Source organism: Patagioenas fasciata, chromosome 6, assembly GCF_037038585.1.
Source record: "Patagioenas fasciata isolate bPatFas1 chromosome 6, bPatFas1.hap1, whole genome shotgun sequence".
NCBI lineage: Eukaryota > Metazoa > Chordata > Aves > Columbiformes > Columbidae > Patagioenas > Patagioenas fasciata.
Window position 1 is genome coordinate 7,491,172 of NC_092525.1, and position 19,266 is coordinate 7,510,437.

Consider the following 19,266-nt stretch of genomic DNA (forward strand, 5'->3'; position numbering starts at 1 on the left):
CCGCGGGCTGACATGGGAGGGGACGGGCCTTTCGTTCTCCTTCTTTGCTTCTCTTTTCCTTTCCTACACCCTTATTTCATCTCCTCTCCCTCTATGAGCAGTATAACCTAAGGCTTAGAGACATAAAACTCCTTTGTGTAAACCCTTTGGCTGTTAAACTGTTCACCAATTTGGCTTAAGCAGCGTAAATCTTCCTGCTACTTGGGCCAAGCTGCAAAATAAAAGGTGTTGGGGTTTTTTTGTTTATGGTCCTTGAGTACCCCATCTACTCTTTTCTAACTAAGGGGACCTGAATCGGAGTCACCTCCCCACACACGGACAGCTGGGGACCTTCTGCAATGAAAACTTGTATGGAGAGGGGAACACACTGAATAGGTCAATCCAGCATTTAACAAAAGCAATGGAGTTAGCTCTTGAATTAACATTGATAACATGCTCTGCTATATTGTGGCCAGTTGCGATTGGAAACAGCGCAGTTACAAGTTCGGTGTGCATGGTCCTCTGTATACACGAAGACATCCAGCCAGCTTTAGTCACACACCTGATCTTTCCTTCGTGTTACAGATCTCTGCAATGAAAGCTGGGAGCAACAAACATTCAGCTTTCTGATGTGTCATTAAAGAGATTTTTCTGTATTTACTACAACCTTGACCGAGCCTGTACCTGATTGCTTTAACTGGCATTAGATAAGTCATTGAGTAAGCAGTCAAGTCAGCCCGCGAGAAGACACGGAGAGGTGACAAAGTTGTAAGTCCCTAGGATGCTGGCACACCAGCACGAACACAGGCAAGCAGAAGCCTCCAACGCATTGGCAGAAATATCCTACTCAGGTACAGCAGGCAAATGCAACTTATAATGGAACGGTTACAATATGCTTGGTAGAAAAAAGCTGAGGTTCCGCTGCCTCAGGCGCACAGCAGTTACTGCTGTGTCTGGTCTAACCCAGATCCAGTAGTGAGCTACACGTGTTTATCTTGGTTTGATATTTGTAGTGCACGTGTTAACGTACAGATCAATATACAAGACAAGGTCTGATGAACAAAATCTCTCTCTGAAAGATCCTGAAGTGATCACTGGAGTGATTTTCAAGGCAAAGATTCTGTCTGTCTCCAGCTCCCAGAAGACTTCAGAGGTGAAATTCTCTATAAATCCTGAGGGGGAAAGAGGGGGTTGTAAGGAACATGAACCTGAAGAACATTCAGTAGCTCTCCCGGGCGCTCTGTGACGGAGCCTCCCCTGTTCACCAGCTCCTGAGGCTCCAGGGGCTGCAACACGGGGCACAACGCGCTCACAGACTGAACCTGCGCTGAGCAAGAAAATGCCTTCCTGATGAAGCTTTAACATCAACACACCAACTATTGCTTGTCCTTCAAGGAAACTATCTTGTTATAAGCATTTATAGCTCTATTGTCTATTTATGCTTTTAGCAATAAGCGCTTTTATCCACATTTCATTTTGGTGCACCTGGTAAGACATGTGATTGAAGGTGACAGATAAGAGCAGGGCACTCTTTTAATCCCTAAGACAGGACCCTGGGAAAACTTCACAGGAATCAGTTCTTCACTACATTGCTGCTCCTTGCATTCACAGCCCAGCAGAAAAGCACGGGCCGAGGCGAGAACCGCCCGCAGAAGGGGCTGCCAGACACTGTTCTGGCTGATGCTCTGCCAGGACGTGCTTCGTTTTCTGTCCGGTGCTGTGCGGGGGGAACACGGAACATCTGCACAAAAAACCTGCGCTTGGCTCGTGCAGCGTCTGTGTCACGGGAACCGACAGCCACGTCCCATCGCTGACCTCGCGTGTTCACACAGCTGACTCAGTGATCGATACAGGTTTATCTGCATTACAAGCACAGCCGAGCCAGGTCAAGAGTGCTTCTTAAGAACCATTTTCAAAATGATCTTTCTAGACAATAAAGACTGATTTATCTTAATTTGTCTTACCTAAAAGCTAAGAAAGTATTTAATTTCTAGTAAGAAAGATGCCTAATTTTCTTTTGGCTATTAAAAATTGTATTAACCTCCAAAAATAAGAGAGTAAATGTCTGTTAACACTTTTTCTTTTTATGCTGATGTGAAGAAAATTCCTCTCTCATCCTGGTACTGTCAAACAGGATGAACATTTACAGAGAATGAGAGTGGGGAGTGATGAAAAAGTCAACAGCTTTTGCAGTCAGTTTGTATAAATTAAGATAAACATGATATTGAAGCAAACCCAAATGTTTCTAATGTTTTCCTATAGAATCTCCTGCTGCTGTACAATAAGATACACTCTCAGACTATGACAACATTAGTCCGTGTCTTTGTAAGGCGCAGTCTTTTTCCTACCATATCATGCATAGGTGCCACACTTATATATAGCCAGGTAACTGCTCATCTAAGGTGCATTTTGAAACATACCTTATCCTGCTTTGGAACCTGTGCCGAAATGGAAAGTAGTTGCTCTGTATCCAGGAATTTTGAGATAACTGTAAAACAAAAGTAAACAGATCAGAAATTGAATGGAAATCATAACAAAATCTATTTTTTTTTAATGAACTTTTGTTAATCTTTTTCTTCCATTCTATCTTCACAAATTATTTACCAGGGAAAAAACAGGTTAAAAATTGCTGCTATCTAAATTATGTTGTCATAACTATACAGACTGTACCGAAGCGTGTAGCGATTATTTTACAGGTGGACATATATCAATTTGGTAATATTCTTTTAGTGTGATTGAATCACACGTCTCTTGTGATAAAGATCAAGATGACACGATCCAGCTCCAGGTGCACTGACTCATACTCTGCTGTTGTGTTCTGTTTAGTTTGTCTGGACCACTATGAAGCAACAGGAAAAAACACCCATACACAACAACAGAACATCAGTGATGCCTTTATTTGTTTTTAATGTATACATTATGTACACCTGAATACTTCCAACTAGTCACAGAGGTAGAGACAAACTCACATTCCTTGAAAAAGGTATTGGCTGACTTCTACCCATTTAATCTGAGAAATTCGCTTTTCTTAGCAAAATCCTTGACAAAAACATCACTATCATAATAAAGATTATTTCCTCTACGTGTCACCTGGCAAATAATTACAATTCAAACATATTGAGTCACGTTGCATACTTTCACAGATTAGAAAGAAAGTGTTTTAACATAAATTGAATATGATGCATTAAAAATAAACTACTACTTAGTTGAATACACTCAGAAAACCAAAGATGGTAAATGTCAAATGAGGGTTCCAGGTAAGAGTACCCTACAGATTTGAAGCGCGCTTTGGGGACACCCAGCGCCTCCTGTTCACTGTACATTATGTGAACTGCAGCAGCTGAGACCCTGGGATGTGTGACCTGCAAAAACCATGAACATTAAAGTAACGTTTATAAATCACAAACATGTTATTTGGCTTCTTTATGGACTGAAAGTGACAGGAGTGAAGCATCTAAACGTGATCTGTCCCACATTCATTCTTCACCACTCTGCAGTGGTTCTAGCAGGAGCTTCACACGTTTTCCCCCATTTAAGAGTTTAGATGCCAAAATATCCCAATAAGAACCATAATGCTTGTTTACATCTAGAATTGTCTTAAATATACGTCCTCCTATGCATGTTACAGAACACTGTAACCCTGCTTTGTATATTAACATGTAAAACATGCCACTAAAACCGTATCAATTAACTGACTAGACAAAGTTTTCCTCTGGAATTTAACACGTGCATTAAAACTCCTCCAAACCGAAGCCCAGCTCTACTAGGCCGTCCCACAAGCGCAGGGCTTGAGCTCTGGTTTGAGCCCGATGCCGCACTCCCCGCGCCGGGCTGCAGTACCGCGCTGTGGCCACCGGGCGGCAGCACCAGCGACACCCGGCGGCCGGTGCACCGCGGGAGCACCGGGGCGCCACCGCGCATGCGCGGAACCGGGGCTGAACGTGCGCGTGTGTGCGGGGGTGACCTGCACCGGGGTGACCACCCGGGATCACCCACAGCAAACGAGTCACCCGGGACAACGCGGAACAGAAAATCCGCTCTAGAGAACCAGCCCACCCAGAGAACCCTCCTCGGCGGAACCTCCCGGCGGCCCGTTCGAGCTCTCTAGTGCCCTATTTGCGTAGCCACGCCTCTGATTTGCATTTCTCCGCCCCATCCTCGCCCCGCCTGTCGTTCCCACGCGCCCCGCCCCTCCTCTTATCTCTCGCAATCTGATTTGCAGGCTTCGAATCTCAATTTGCATTCTCCCCGCCTACTCACCTCCCTGCCCAAGCCCCGAGGAGATTTGCATATCCGGCACGACGCTCTGCTCTGTTCTGTTTCTATTCGACCCCATCTATTTCTATTATTTCTACTTCTATTAATTCTCGTTCTATTTCTTTTCCTGTTTTCTGTTTCTTTCCCTGCGAAGTACAAACCACACCTGATCTCACAGATGTCCAGTGTAACCTGCAGCTGCTTTTGGTAAATATGAGCAGAACTTTACAGCACACGGTTTTCCCAGCAACATGAAGCAGAGAGCGTATTCAAAAAAAAAAAAAAAACCCACAAACACAAAGACGACACACAGCCTTGTAAGTCGGGTGATTAATTCTATTCAGTACGCTTTTACTTAAGTTAGATTACAAGAAAACTAAACTGGGCTTGCCCAGTGCCCTGTGAGTAGTAAAAACCATCACCACACAGTCAGTCACTCAGCAGAGAGCTCGCAGCAGCTCCCCGGCTGCCGCAGTTATGGAACGAAGCGTCTGGCTCGCACACAGAGCCCCCCAGCCCCTGCTCCCACCGCTGACCAGGTGCGGGTGCCGTTCTGCTCCCTGGGGGCAGCTCAGGCCTTTCCCTCAAGTGCACCCGCCAGAGACATTTCCGGGTAAGGATGAGTTTTTTAATCCTTTCTATAAACAGAATTTCTTTGCATTTTAAAAACCTTGTACATCACTGACATTGACTCCTATGTCTCTTTTTACACATACGTATGTATTTAGGGAATATATTTGATTCATATATATCATCTATTTCCACTGTAATGTATATCTACTTAGACATCTACACACTTGCGTATGCATTTACATGTATATATCTGCTTAAACTTATACAGAATATCTGTTTATGCTTATATATATCACCACTTATTATCTAGAATATCCATTTATACTTACGCACCTGTTTAGCCTTCTCTTTGGACACAAATATCTTTCTAGACTTGCAGATGTTGGCATATTGTTACAATCATATTATTACATTTATGTATATTTAGACAGAGCTATCGATTCACACTTGGCGTGTGGCACGATGAGCAGTGACACGTGGCCAGCTGCACGGCTCAAGCACGAGGGACACCCCGACCTGCCAGGGAAAAGCGCCACTGAGAGCCAGACAGAAACAAAGTACGTCAGAGCACGCTGTCAGATATTGGGGAAACACTCATCGCATCCAGTTGCCTCTCTTTTTCAGTTTTTAGAACAAATACCCATCTGCTTAAGTACACCTAATAAATTATATGCTGCACCTACTTAACAATTACTCTTAACTATGGAAGTCAACATGTAAATTAGACCATTTGCTTTAAGTTTCATTGATAGGAAAATCAGTGAGATAGAAGACATGGGTTTACTTTAAAAAATAAATAAATATCCCCATTCCTGCAGTGCAGCATAAGGCTACGAAAAAGGAGCGTGAGACTCACGAACACTTTTGGCTGCACTGCAGCACACAGGGGAACACGTTTCTGTGACCGTGACAGCTCGACTGTCGCAACCGGGAACCCAAAGCCCAGCGGTGCCACCAACCTTTGCCAGGCCTGCTGTGCTGGGCTCTGCGGAAGGAAATGGACTTTGGTTGGTTGTTTCAAAGAAAATGAACAGTCCTGTTGTTGATGAGGCCACTGCCCACTACATCACCTGGGAAGATCCATTCGGAGGGCAGGTTCATAAAATGCAGCTTCTTGGAACGAGGAATGCTGCCGTTTTGGAAGATTTCTTATCAACTGAAGTCAGAACTACACACTGTAGGTTAAGAGAAAAAAGTCACTATTGAAACAATAACTCATCCAAACCACACATGGACTCACCGCCACCAGTTACGAGGCTGAAAGTGCTTCTTGGGAACACTTGGCAAACGCGCAGAACAAAACCGATTTGCCCAGGTGCCTGTATCTCTGTCAGCTTTTTGAGTACTATTCTAAGATATTTTAAAAACCTATTGAGTGAAAAAGAACAAAGCATTTGTCATTGAATCAGGCTGTTTCTTCTGGACATCTGAACTCTTACAAACACTTCCTTTCCTCTTTTAGTACAAAATCATTTCCACTGTATCATTCAATAGTAAGCCCACAGAAACAGAAGATTACGCTTTCAGGAAGAGAAAATAACCAGAAGGAGGTGAGCTCTGCACAGGTGTACCGTGCTCCGGAACAGACCTTATTTTTAGTACTCCTGGTAACATATTTCATATTAAAAATATAGAAGGAGAGTCGGTGCATTCTTAATGTTAACTTTAAAGTCCACTCTACAAGTACCTTAGGAAAAAGGCAGACACGCGTCCCAGCCGTACCTTGTACGGGCAGACCGCTCTGGATTCCTTCTGTCTGTCTGGTACTTCTGTAGCAGAAGACGGGGCAACCGCGGTGAAACGGTGGCAGCAGACATCCAGCTGAAAGAGGAAAAGCCCTTCAGAACAAGGCTGGATAGGAATCTGACACTTCCTTTTTTCTTGCGAAGGCTACAGCTGAGTGCAGAAAAAAGTATTTTGCACCATCTTCAGTACAGCTGTTGATACGGCCACTGGAGCGTTTGCGTTTTTTGGATAACCAGGCCATTTTTGACTCATTGGCAGTCTGAGTTCCCTAGAACACATTTTCCCAGATACACACAGAACACAGACACAGATATCACCCAAGTATAGCCAAGATTTCCTTCCTCGCCCTGGATGCTGTCATTGAAGAGCCCAGCAGCCCATCCGTCCTCGTGAACCGCCCCACTGGAAAAAAAAAAAAAATTATCTTTTCCAGGCTGTTTCTTCAAAGGGTAAAGATATTTTAAATTGCAGTTATCTTTTCCAACAAAATGATTTTGTGATTCCTTTGAAAAGGAGGGTAAGGAGCAGATCAGCTTGCCAGAGAAAGATAGGGACAGGGAGCAAGACAAGGTGACACAGAGAGAGAGGCAAAAGGGCCAGGGAGCAGGGCAAAGGGAAGAAGAGGCCAAAATGAGAGACAAGGAGCAGGAGACAGAGATGGTGGGAAAAAACCTAGAACGGGCAGCGGGAGAGACAGACAAAGGAGAAGTGGGCGCCGGGCTGCGGGACAGAGACAGGAAGGAGGAGACGCAGTGACAGGGAGCAGGGCAGAGCGACAGAGAAACAAAAACTAAGAGGGAACAGGACAGAGAAATGAGGAGAAAGACAAGGAGAAGGGCAGAGAAACAGGAACAGGGGTGGGTAGGGAGCAGGACCGAGAGATGGAGGGAGGATGGAGATGGAGGAAGAAACCTGGGATGGCCAACAGGACAGGGAAGAATATGACTGTGGGTAGGGAGCAGGACACAGGGATACAGCGAGAAACAATGGGACAGGGAGCAGCATTAATGGTCAGAAAGAATAAGAGTTGAACAGGAAGGAGGAATGGAATGCTGAGATGCTTAAAACTTAAAAAATTTCAGGTATTAAGAGACATACAAATCCAAATAGCATCCATGTAGATTTTTGAATGAGTTAATTCAAAGTTTGGCAATAGAAACTTTGCCATTATCTTAGAGTGTACTGAATCTGGTTTAACATGGGGAAAAACATAATTTAAAGACCATATAAACCAAACCACCTGCAGGTATTTTTTAAAACCAACATTTAACACATAAATAATGCCATACTCATATTAGCAATCTAAGAGGTTTGTTGCCTTTTTTGTTGTTTTTTTTTTTTTTTAGAACTTGTGACTGATAATGCACATTACCTGAGAACATGTTACCTGTTCCAAACTTATGCCTAATGGACATGTATGTACCTCAGAATACATTTCAACAAGCATTAGAAGAATTTCTAATTCTTTTTATAGTTGCTCCATTGAAAAAAAAATATAATTTGAACGATTTTTTCCTGTCTGACAAGCCAGGCTTCGCGAGCAGGCCCAGGTTTGCTGAGCGGGCTGAAGCCCCCACTCGGGGCACAGGAGCCGTTGAGGGGTCTCGAACTCGCGGACCAGCTGCACGCACGGGGCGGCACCTGCAGCTGCGGGATCACAACATCTCAACACGTCCCGGGTAACGGCCTTTAAAGCCATTGCAAAGGGCAAGCCAAGAAAACCGAACACCTCCAGAAGAAGCCAGCCAAAAAACAATCATAAAACCAAAACTCCATAACCAGCTGAACGTGGTTCACATCTCCAGTAAAGCAAATATCGTACTGCAATTCAGACCAGTTTGTTGACCCCAGCAGGCAACTCGGATACTGCGATACTTAGTAAAGAAAAATAATTAGTTAAATATTTGCAAGAAACGACTACCATTGTTACAACAGAGGAGCTGTGCCGGTGCTTGGAACCGACAAGCTGAGAGGCAGCTGGGTAAAAAAGGGACAGAGCCCCGGAGGGAGATGGCAGAGCCGCCGCCCCGTCTCCTCAGCCGGGAACCGGCGGCTTCGCCCCGGCAGCCCCGCCGGCAGCGAGGGCTCCACTGCAGGAGCCGCCCGGCCCGGCCCGGCCCGGCCCCGCCGCTGGAGCAGCTGGAGCAGCTGGAGCAGCTGGAGCAGCTGGAGCAGCCGCCGCTGCAGCCGCCGGTGCTGCCCCCCGTCTGCAACAGCGCCGGGGTGTAGCTGGGCATCTGCTCCCCGCTCACGCGGCGCGGAGCAGCCCCGAACCATGCGCGGCTGCGCCACGGCCGCCCCGCCCAGCGCAAGAACAGCGGCTGCTCCGCGCGCGGCCGAGGCCCCGCCCCGTGAGGGCTTTGAAGAGAAAACCCCGCACAGGGGTTGCGGGAGTGGCCGTGACCGGAACAGCGGAACAGGGATGTGCAGCGACGGGTTCTGCACAAACACGCCATTGCAGACGGTGAAAGGCAGAGAAATGTTCTGCTGTGCTCTCTGAATCAGGAGTAAAGCGTCTGAACGTGATCTGTCCCACATTCATGCTTCAACACTCAGACTTTTTTAGCAGGAACTTCACAGATGTTTTCCCCTGCCCTGCTCAAAGGTTTAGATACCAAAAGATCCCAATTGATACCAAAAACTCGGCAAAAAGACTCTTTAAGGCAGTTTTTAAAGTGTTAATAAGCAGAACTTTCATTACAGCGCGCCAGATGCTCAGAGGATCGCTCCTCTAATCAAGTATGCGTGTGATTCGCACTTCTTGGTATTTACCACATACACCTATTGCACATTCATTCGTTTCTGCTGTTTAGTCAACGCATTAAACATTAATTATTTTCACAACCCCACCCTTTGCTGGCAGAACATCTTTGGTATTTCAGAGTCTCCACCAAGGGTCTCTCGCGGTCCCCAGGGTCTTTGCAACCTGGTGCCCCCAGTGTCAGTTTCTTGACCTGATTTCTTGAGCATGCACATTGCCATTCTGTGCTGCTGCTCAGCAAAAGACAAGCAGCTCAAGTAGTTCCATTTAGCGGATCATTCCGCTTTCCCAGCTTGCCAGCCAAGGACATCCCGCTTTGCTTCATGTCCAGTGGCCACAGAGCTGTTGTTTCTCTGTCAGGTTTCTGTTACATTAGGCCCAGTCTTGCTACATTTGACTTAGGGGTTTCTAAAATATTTTTGTCCTTCTTATCAAATCCCCTCTTTTCTTGAGACTTGTTCTTATAATACATGCCTTGTAATTATTAGATTCTATAATTTCTGCAGTGGAGTTGGAAACAGATATCACTGCACCACTAAAACAGTGAATTGAAAGGCAGGCTAGAATGCAAATTACAAAAATGTGTATCGCGATTGCAAATAGATTTTATAGCAATTTAAGTTTGGTAGCCATGAAGTTGTCTTCCAAATTGTTTCAGAAATCACAACTCCTAAAAATGTGTCGACTATACAGGTAAAATACAGTAGCTGCACTGCAAAAAATGTGTCAACTATACAGGTAAAATATGGTATGTGAACCACTAAAACTGTGGCGAATATACAGGTAAAATACGGTAGCTGCACCACTAAAAAAGTGCCAAATACTCAGGTAAAACACAGTAGCTGCACCGCTAAAAATGTAGTGAATATACAGGTAAAATACAATACTTAAACCACTAATAATGTGGCGAATATAGAGGTAAAATACAGTATGTGCACCACAAAAAATGTGATGAATATACAGGTAAAAAATGGTAGCTGCACCGCTAATAATGTGGCAAATATACATATAAAATACGACAGCTGCACCGCTAATAATGTGGCGGATATACAGGTAAAATACGACAGCTGCACCGCTAAAAAGGTGGCGAATATACAGACCTGCGAGTCTGTTCCCTTGGGTTTCATTCTTTGATCGCGAAATAGTAATTTTTTTTGGGGGGGGGCAAGATTTTGTGTGCTCGTGCATATGGTTCATTTTGTTCTGTAAAACTCAGAATTTTTTAATCCTTCTGACATTTAAGTCCTTAATTCTGTACCTGTGGTACTGGAGCTACTAATCTGCTTTGTGCTGCATTTCCAGAAAGCTGAGTACATCATTTCTTGTCCAGGTATGCAGGAGGCAGGAGTGAGTCATTCCTCTAGTCATCCTCCCACGTGTTTGTGGATTATAACAATACGTTTCCTAGAACGAGCAGAACAAGTCATACTAAATGCCTGTGTGTTGTTTTGGAAAAAAAAAATAATGGGCTTCCTGTGTGCTGATGCATGATGTAAACAAAGCTATAATAAAGGAAGCGATGGACACTTAAGATGTTATTTCCAGGGAGACCACGGGATATGATTAAAATGTTATTAGCTTTACGAAGACAGATATTTGGCGGTCATAAGACATATCAAACACAGAGGTCCTTAGTGGCTGACTCTGACTTGTGTAAGGCCTTTCTACGTTCTCTTGCTGTAGCACAGGTTTCAAATTCAAGTCAACTATACTAGAACAAATCACTTTATAGGCTTATGCAGTATCTTACAATGGCACCAAAACGGTAATGTTGTGGCTTTTGTAGCTGCACCGGTGCAAGCCCCGTTCTTCACAAGCCATTTGGCTGGTTTTGATTTATTGGTAGTCACTTGTTTGTCCAGTGTAGACTTAACTTTGTGCATTGTACTTTTGAAGAAACAATAAAGAACATAGATATGGTACCCATTTGCCAAAATGTCAGTACTTAGAATCATAGAAAATCCTATTATACTTACAAATAATAGCAGGCTAATACTGTTCTCTGTGTCCTTTTGGTATTAAAAGTGTCCCATACTAGAGAATCTCATGACAAACAGATCAACATATATCAGTTATGACAGAGCAGATTACAGAAAAACAGGTTTCCTGCAGGAGAATTCATGTTGACTGTGAGAAGATATAAAATGAAACCGCTAAATTAAGTTTTTACCTAGTTTGTTGACCTTTTGACTTTCTTATGTTCTTAAGCTTTCCCAAAAACCCAGCACATAATCCCACCACCTCTTCGAGAGCTACACAATTGTCAGTGCAGCAGGTACTGCAAAGGGCCCAAGAATTCAGCAAAGGGAGAGACAAAAACACAGAGTTTCCACTGAGAAGCCGATCAAGGGAGAGGCACATTTACTAACCTCTCCGTTTCCAGATTTCAGGAGCTCTTCCACCTCAGCCAAGCCCCAGTGAGCTGCTTGCGGCAACCCAAGAAGTCAGGTGGAGGCCACTGTTTTGCAGGCCCGCTAACGGTTTTGGGTAGATTTAGTAGCCTTAATTTTTCTCTTGACAGAAAATAAGTATGAAGTCCAGTTTTATGACCCCACGTCAGGTCATGACACTTCAATTCCAACTTAGAAGCAGACAGCTGTTTCCTTTTGGGAGCTGTCATTCCAGGTTCATAGAGATCTGCTGTACCACAGGTTGTAATTATTGCTGTTGTGATTATTACAGAGATGTTGGAGGCCGCGACATAGTTGTTTTATCTCAGATGGTTGGAGGGATCCAGGATAATGTTTGCCTGTAGGAGAATGCTCAACAATAGCAAAGATCTACATGACCGCACCAATCCAGTGTTCATGGATGGAACTCGTTATAATTTACAGAGGCCACAGTGATTACCTTGGAGTGATTCTTGCACTCTGACTCTGGGCAGAGTGGTCATGTATGATGACCACATGTTTTGAACACCTGTCCACCTCTCTGAGAAGCCAAATGCACCATAAGCGTGGCCGGGGTGTGAAGGTACGTAACCACGTATCTGGCACTGCCCACTAGTTCCCAAACAGCAGGTACAACTCATAGTCTGCTCCTGCTGCTCAGGAGAGCTCAACAGCAGCATGAAGATGCTCTCTGCAGCAGCAGTCTCTTGTGCACATCACAGTTCAAGGGACCAAAATGGTGCATTTTTTGTGTTTCTTTTCCAGCCCAGAGGCTCCAGGAAGGTCAGGCCCGCAGGGGCAGTCATTGGGCCAGAGCAGGCGTACCTTCTGGACAGCACATTCTGCCCAGAGGGGACATGGGACAGTTAATTGTGCTCTGCATGAGGCTGCCCTGCATGAAGGACTCTTGGGAGAGACAAGGGCCTTTACAAGTTCCCGGTGTTCCTTCACATCCTTATTTCAGTAGCTTTGCTGCAGCTGTGGGTCTAGTCCTGGACCAGATGGGAAACACTTGATGCAATACCCAGCAGAGAGAGAGGGACCAGCAGCAAGAACACATCTGCTGAGTCAGCCTGCTCACAAAATCCTGCTTGCAGCAGCTCTTGGCATCAAGCCTCTAACTCCAGAGCCAGGTCCCATTACCCTGTTCTGCATTTTCGTTCTATTTGCGATGAGAACACATCAGCCTGGGCGTAACCTCTCTCCTGAGGGGCCACCAGCCTGCCAAGCTCCAGCTGTTCTCCTCAGCCAGGGAGAGGACACCGAGAGAAGAGAAAAAACAACGGACAGAGGAAGGGGCATCCACACAGGATCATGGCAACAAATAAAAACCTGGGCGCTCCAAATCTCTACTTGGGCGGGCCCTCCCAGACACTGACAGGCTCAAATACTGGTGTCCTCGGGAGAACCAGCTGTAGTTTTACAATCTTCTGGTTTAATTCCCGGGTATTGTTGTGGGATATTACTCCTATTTTAATCAAAGGAGAAAAAAAATCAACCTAGAAGTATAATAGTCTGTGTTTTTTCCAGGGATTTCACTTAGGAAGAAACGAGCATGAGGTGGAGCCTGTGAACAGTGTGAATATTTTTATATCTATTCTGTTTGGCTTTTATATTATTTTTGTCCTCCATATCTTCTTTTTCTTGCTGAAACAATGACTGAGAAAAGGGTCAGTGAAGCAGAGCTTCTATAAAACCTCTATGAGAAAATGGGTGGGAAGGAGGGATCCCACCTGCTTCCTGAGAGATGACGAGAAATAGCAGCTCAGAGTGACTGCCAGCGGAGGGACAGGAGGATACAGAGGTGGGGGTGTGAGCATTAGCACAAGCACGAAACTGAGCTGGAGGAGAAAAAAAATGCCAAGTGGGGGAGAATTGAAAGAAAAAAAGGCAGACAAATTTTGAAACCTTTCTAATAATCAAGTATTACTCCAGGTAATTTCGTTTTGTTAGCACAAATGTGTATTTCAAGTTTAAATTTGTGCCCGAGCCGTCTTAGGGTAAAGTAAAAAAACAGGACTGTTTTCTCCCCACCCTCAGTGACTGATGTGTGATGTGGTTGTGTAAAGAGCTCAAAATAGTAGTTGCAATATCCAGTGGTGCGAGTGCGCAGGTACAGGAGTTAGTGCTTTCTTGTTCCCTGGCTCTGTTGCGACAGAGGAAGGTTTTCCTGGGTGAAGCTGGAGCCCTGAACCTGCGAAAGAGCAGGAAAATAGGTGGTGACATGAACATTACTTTCAGCCAGTCTGTACACAATTGTTTCTCATGCCTTAGGAGAATGGGTGCGGTTGGCTTCCCATTCCAGCTTGCTACTCTTTCTCTCATCGCCTGCGTTTGTTGTCTCCTGGTTCTTCCTGTCCGAAGGGTTGCTTGTCCCCTTTCTGCTTTTCCCCCACTATAGGACCCACTGTTCCCCATGCTGGTGAACAAACAGGCTGATGGGGAGGTGGATGTATACAACCAGCAGTTGTCTGGGTGGGCATATAATTTCTGTGAGCAGTGAGATCTGGGGGAAAGAGGCCGGAGGCCACAATAATCAGTACATCCTGCTGGCCTCACTGAATTGTGTTGCAACTGAACCCAGACCTGATGCACCTCCTGTTCTGGGACTTCCCCTACCTGTGTCATGACTAAACTAGGAGACTGCAACCGTTCAAAATGCTTGAAGCATTTGCAGCAGAAGCAGGGCCAACGAAGAAGGTAAGGAAAAGGTTTGCAGCTGGGAGCAGAGACGTTGGCCGCCATGTCAGGCCAAAAACTCCGTCTCCGCGTTTTTGTTGCAGCTGTCTTTAGTGAGCTCCGACGAGCGCGCTCCGGCGCCTGGTTTTGTCTGCGGCTTCCGCTGCCGTATGGTGGAGGGGGAGGCTCCGGCCGCCGGAGATCCGGTGCCGGGTTTTCTCCGGCGCCGGCTGGGGAAGTTGCCGAAGTTGGGCCGTGAGTGCCGGGCCCGCGGCGCGTCCTTCCTGCGGCCCAGCCGGGGCATGATGGAAGCAGCATGGCCGCCCACCTCTCCCTGACACAGGTACCTTCCGCCGGCCTCTGGACGGCGAGAGGGCTCCCCGCCCCTGCCCGCCGCTCGCCTCCTGCAGCCGATGCGCTCTGAGGCCTGGGCGCCTACCCGGGGGGGCGGGGGATAACACAGGGGCCCGGGGCTGACCCGCTTCTGAGGCGGGTGGCGGGGCCGCCTCGGCGCTGGTGGGGAGCGGCGCGGTGCTCCCTGCAGGGCTGCGCGCCTTTGTGTGGCCGCCGCCGCCCCTCAGCCCTGCCCGCCGCGCTAACGGCCGCTGTCAGGTGTCGGCGGGGCCGCGGTGTGCGTGAGGGAGCGCGGGGGCGGCCGTGAAACCAGATCCCTCCCAGCTGCAGGTGCCTCTGCCCGGGGCCGGGACGGGAGGACCCGGCCTGCGGAGCGGCCGCAGAGCTGCGGCGGCTGTGGCCGCGGTTGGTCTTTTGTCTTTTATAAAACACACAGAGCGCCTGGTTTAAACAACCGAAAAACCCGCCCCGTGAATTTCGAAGGCAGGTGGTGAACTGGGAGCGGAGCGCTCGCTGGGGGTTGGAAACGCGACCGCCCTGGGTCAGGTACCCGCTGCCTGGGACTGACCGCGGGGTCGGGAGGGCACGGGTTGGGGGGCACTGTGCGAGAAGGTGGACTCGGAAGAGGTTAATTCCATCTTTTAACAGAAAATTAACTTTGAAGATACTGGTTGGAGGTAATTTGGCTTTTTTTTTTTTTTTTTTTGGTGGACCCCAGTGCTTTTGCATGCTAATAATGAAGAGCTTTGCAGGAGATGATCTTAAAACTTGGAGAATCTTGGCACCAATCTTCAGACGTTGGAACAGGCTGCCCAGGGAAGTGGTGGAGTCACCATCCCCAGAGGGGTTTAAAAGGTGTTTCGACAAGGTTCTTAGGGATATGGTTTAGTGCTAGAGTTAGGTTATGGTTGGACTTGATCCTGAGGGTCACTTCCAACCGAAATTATTCTTTACCATTTGGCGATTTCACTTTGCTGATATCTTTGTTGCTTGCATTTTTCCCTGATGGTTTTGGAACTGCTTCATACTCTTAAGATTGCCTTTTATTCCCTAGAGATTTGATAGCAAATAAACTGCACCGTTTGGTACTTTTTTGTTTCATTTAGCAGTGACATGAGAAATTTGGATTTCTACCTAACACAAACCTGTTGGTGCACATGCTCCTGGCTTGGGATGCTTCAGTCCAATAATAAATTGTCCCATTTACAGAAAGTAAAGCTGGTAAATAAGCGTGAATCACTTAAGCATGTATAAGTAAGTTTACAAAGGTGGCAGCAAGACTACTCAATTTGCAGCTACTTACGTAGTTGATTTTTGAGAAAATCATCAAGTATTTCAAGGAGAGGACAGTGCAATGGAAAGATGAACTTCAAATATACGCAGAGAATAAATGTGTCTTTAAGGGTACATAGTTATGAAGTATAGTATATTCTGTGAAAACTTGCTTTAATATTACAAAATGGCAGGTTAGCCTTTACTGTGGCTTTTTAAACAGCCTAAAAGCAAAAGAATGTTTAAAATATCTCCTTTCTGTAGAGGAAAGCAATTTTCATAGACCACCGGTCTTCAAATCTGCTGGTCTAAAGGCACGGGCTGTTCCGGGCCTTTATTTGGGGAGAGGGCAGGAGTGTCTGCTCTGGTGTGTTCTACAGCAAGACATTATTGCTTACAGGCTGTGTAATCCTTTCATTGTAGAATTTATTTACTTTTTTGTCACATGGGAAGGGGGACTAAATACAAATGTTGATAATGTTGACAGAAGCAGAAAAATTGTTAGTATCCTCAAAACCATTGTGACTACAGCTGTCATCAGTGGTGAAATAGAGGAAGCTATTTCTGTCGTTGTTGACCATTTGTGTGGGGATTTCATTTTTTTGTGTGTGTGTGGTTTTGTTTGTTTGTTTTTGTTTTTTTTCTTACATTGCATGAGAATCATCTTAGAAAGTCAAGCAAGCCTAAAGATAATTTCTTCAGTGTGGATTCTACCTTTTGGAACGTCAACGTTATGAAAAGTCACAACAAATTGCCGAGTGTTCTAAATCTGTTTCCATGAGCATGAGGAAGTGAAAATGACAGTACGGGGCAGGGGTACAGTTACCAGCTGCTTTTAGATCAGTTACTAATGCCAGCAATAAAAAGTATGCAGAGAGGTACTTTCTGCTGTAAACCACATGCAGAGAATTAAGGACAAATTAACCTTCAGTCAAGCTCACAATTGTGTCAAATTTTCTTTTCTCCTTCCCTGTTTGGTTTGACTGGGATTTAACAGGGCTGGGAAGTTGGGTATTTCCAAATGAGACTTGGGTGTTCTCAGATGACTCTGCAGCTGCAGTGAATGAGCTGGTTGGGCATCCTTTGTTTGCATATCAAAGCTCTAGTTAACTAATTTGAAACTTTTTTGTGCTAATTCTATTCTCTTGGCTGCTTAGTAAAAATATTTCAGGACCCTGGAACTGTAGTGAAATTTATTACACCAAATATGCTTGAAAGAATGTTGCAAAATGAAGGTGATTATCTCCACCTCCTCTCCCCAATTTAATAATAATCAGAAGTATCTTTATTCTCCCCATTTTGAACCTATTCTGCAACATCTTGTTGCCACTTGCATTTGCTGGCTAAGTGTCTGAGTCTGAGCATAACTGTGAATGGAATAGGGAGCTTCTAAGGAAACTTCTAGCAAGTGAATATTTTGTTGTGGTTGCCTTTAGTTTGTAAACAAGCCAGCAACATCAGTGAGAAGGAGCTGTTCCTATCTCGAAAACTGTCATCTGTTGCTGGAAAACTCAAATTAAGCCACAGCCAACATGAAGAGTTGTATTTTTGACCTTTCAAGGATGATGGCTTCATTGTTTAATTTCAGAAATTTAGGGACAAGGGAGCAGAAAACTGAAGATGCAGAAAATGCCTGTTAAGAGTGGGGAAGATGTTTGTTGAAAGCTGGCAGAATATGAACATTCAAAAACGGATTGTTGCTCTTGAAAATGGAATCTGTGGTTTATGGTTTATTCTGAAAAACTGCCTGTGTGCGATTGAGGGGGAAGCTCACAGTTCAGGGAAAGACTGTAAAGAAATACTCAGGGAGAACAGGAAGATAGCTTCTCGTGTTTGTCTTCCTGATGTGATGAAATGCTTTTTGTGAAAAATGTGGTAAACTTATTTGTTGGTAAACAAGATGAAGTCATGTAATATCAATTTGTATCCTAATCAGCTGCAAGTCTCAGAAGCCTCAGGTGGCTGTGTGGTTGTGTTTGTGGTGTTTTGTTTGCATTTTTTCAAGAGATCAAAATGAAGATCTTAGTTTGTTCGTTTTACTGGAGTGAGAGATCTGTTGTTCCTCTTTCTGTCCTCCATGAGCCATGAGGAAATCTGAGTATGTGTGTATGTGTTTAAACTCATGTCTAGAGGAGACCGGTCGCTCCTAAAGCAGATACAACTTTAAAAAAAAAATTATTATTGATAATGCATCAACCATTTTAGTAGCTGCATCCAAAAAGGCCATGGAGCTACCCTTTCATGTTACACATGCTTTGTTCAGTACTGACTAGAAGGTGGTGGATGTTTCCTGTAGCAATTTGAAAATGAAATGTAACCATTCTTAATTATGCAGTGACAGACATCTATGCAGAGAGGAGATGGCAGAGCTTTTGTGCATGCTTCAGCTGCTCAATGGGAATGGAAGTGCTGAATTTTGAAGTACTTGGGAATATTTGAATACAAATTGATAGTCAATATTTTGTTATTGTTGTAGGAGACATGCTTGATGATATAATGAAAAGCAGTAGAAAGCATGAAACACTTTGGATGAGACAGTAAAGCAATCGGAGGAAAGAGACAAGTTGATTATTGTTTGGAAAGGGCATTATAAGAAGACCAGTTTGCCTTAAACTTACCTGCTTTTTGGCTGACTGATTGTGTGAAGAATATTTATGACCAAATTTTTGTCATTTGGCCTGGAAACTCTTAAATGAACCCTAGAGTTTGCATCATGGTAGGATAAACATTTTGGATTTTAATCAAGCTAGAATAGCTTGTTTCTCCCTTTTTATTTCACTTGGGTTGGAGGGGAAAGTTGTTTTTTCTCAATGGACAGCTTTTTACGTGTTTGTTTTTTAATTTTTTTGTGTGAAGGAAGGTTGACGATGGATGGGGTGGAGAGACTGGTAGTATTATTACAGCTAAAGAGGAATGTGCCAGAGGGATGTAAACATGGGGATGTAAAGGCTTGATTGACAGCAGAAGATCAAAAGGGCAGGTGTCCCTGAAGGTGTTTTTTATTTCCTAGGTTAGTATTCTAAAGTTCATAGATTTGTAACAAGGGTTGTTATTACTGGAACAGACATTACTCTTATGAAGTTATAAACTTTTAAATTGAATCGTAATAATGTGTTTCTGGGTTTGTATGCTGTGGAATCTGACCTTTTCTCCCTCCCTCCTTTTTGAATTGAAAACAAGTTGAGTTTACTCTTTGCAATTGGTTGTTACAAATCCCTTAAAAACAACTTTGCCAGGTAAATTCTACAGTGAAAC

The 19,266-nt window shown here is 44.9% G+C and overlaps 1 protein-coding gene and 1 long non-coding RNA gene across 7 annotated transcripts in view; one reads left to right on the forward strand and one right to left on the reverse strand.

Moving 5' to 3' along the window:
- Window positions 1–4,502: 4,502 nt before the first annotated feature.
- LOC139828202 (uncharacterized) lies at window positions 4,503–8,707 on the reverse strand. Its single transcript, XR_011739571.1, has 3 exons — window positions 8,477–8,707; window positions 6,532–6,957; window positions 4,503–5,984 (listed from the first exon to the last, which is right to left on the reverse strand). It is a non-coding gene; the product is annotated as an uncharacterized lncRNA (long non-coding RNA).
- A 5,855-nt stretch (window positions 8,708–14,562) lies between these two features.
- EPS15 (epidermal growth factor receptor pathway substrate 15) overlaps window positions 14,563–19,266 on the forward strand; it is a 52,662-nt gene continuing 47,958 nt past the window's right edge. For 3 of the 6 annotated variants that reach the window (XM_065841839.2, XM_071809872.1, XM_071809871.1), the window contains exon 1: window positions 14,563–14,728. In XM_065841839.2, the coding sequence (XP_065697911.1) occupies window positions 14,702–14,728 (27 nt within the window). In that variant the 5' untranslated portion in view covers window positions 14,563–14,701. The remainder of the gene's footprint in view (window positions 14,729–19,266) is intronic. The other 3 variants (XM_065841840.2, XM_065841841.2, XM_071809873.1) reach the window with 1 other exon arrangement.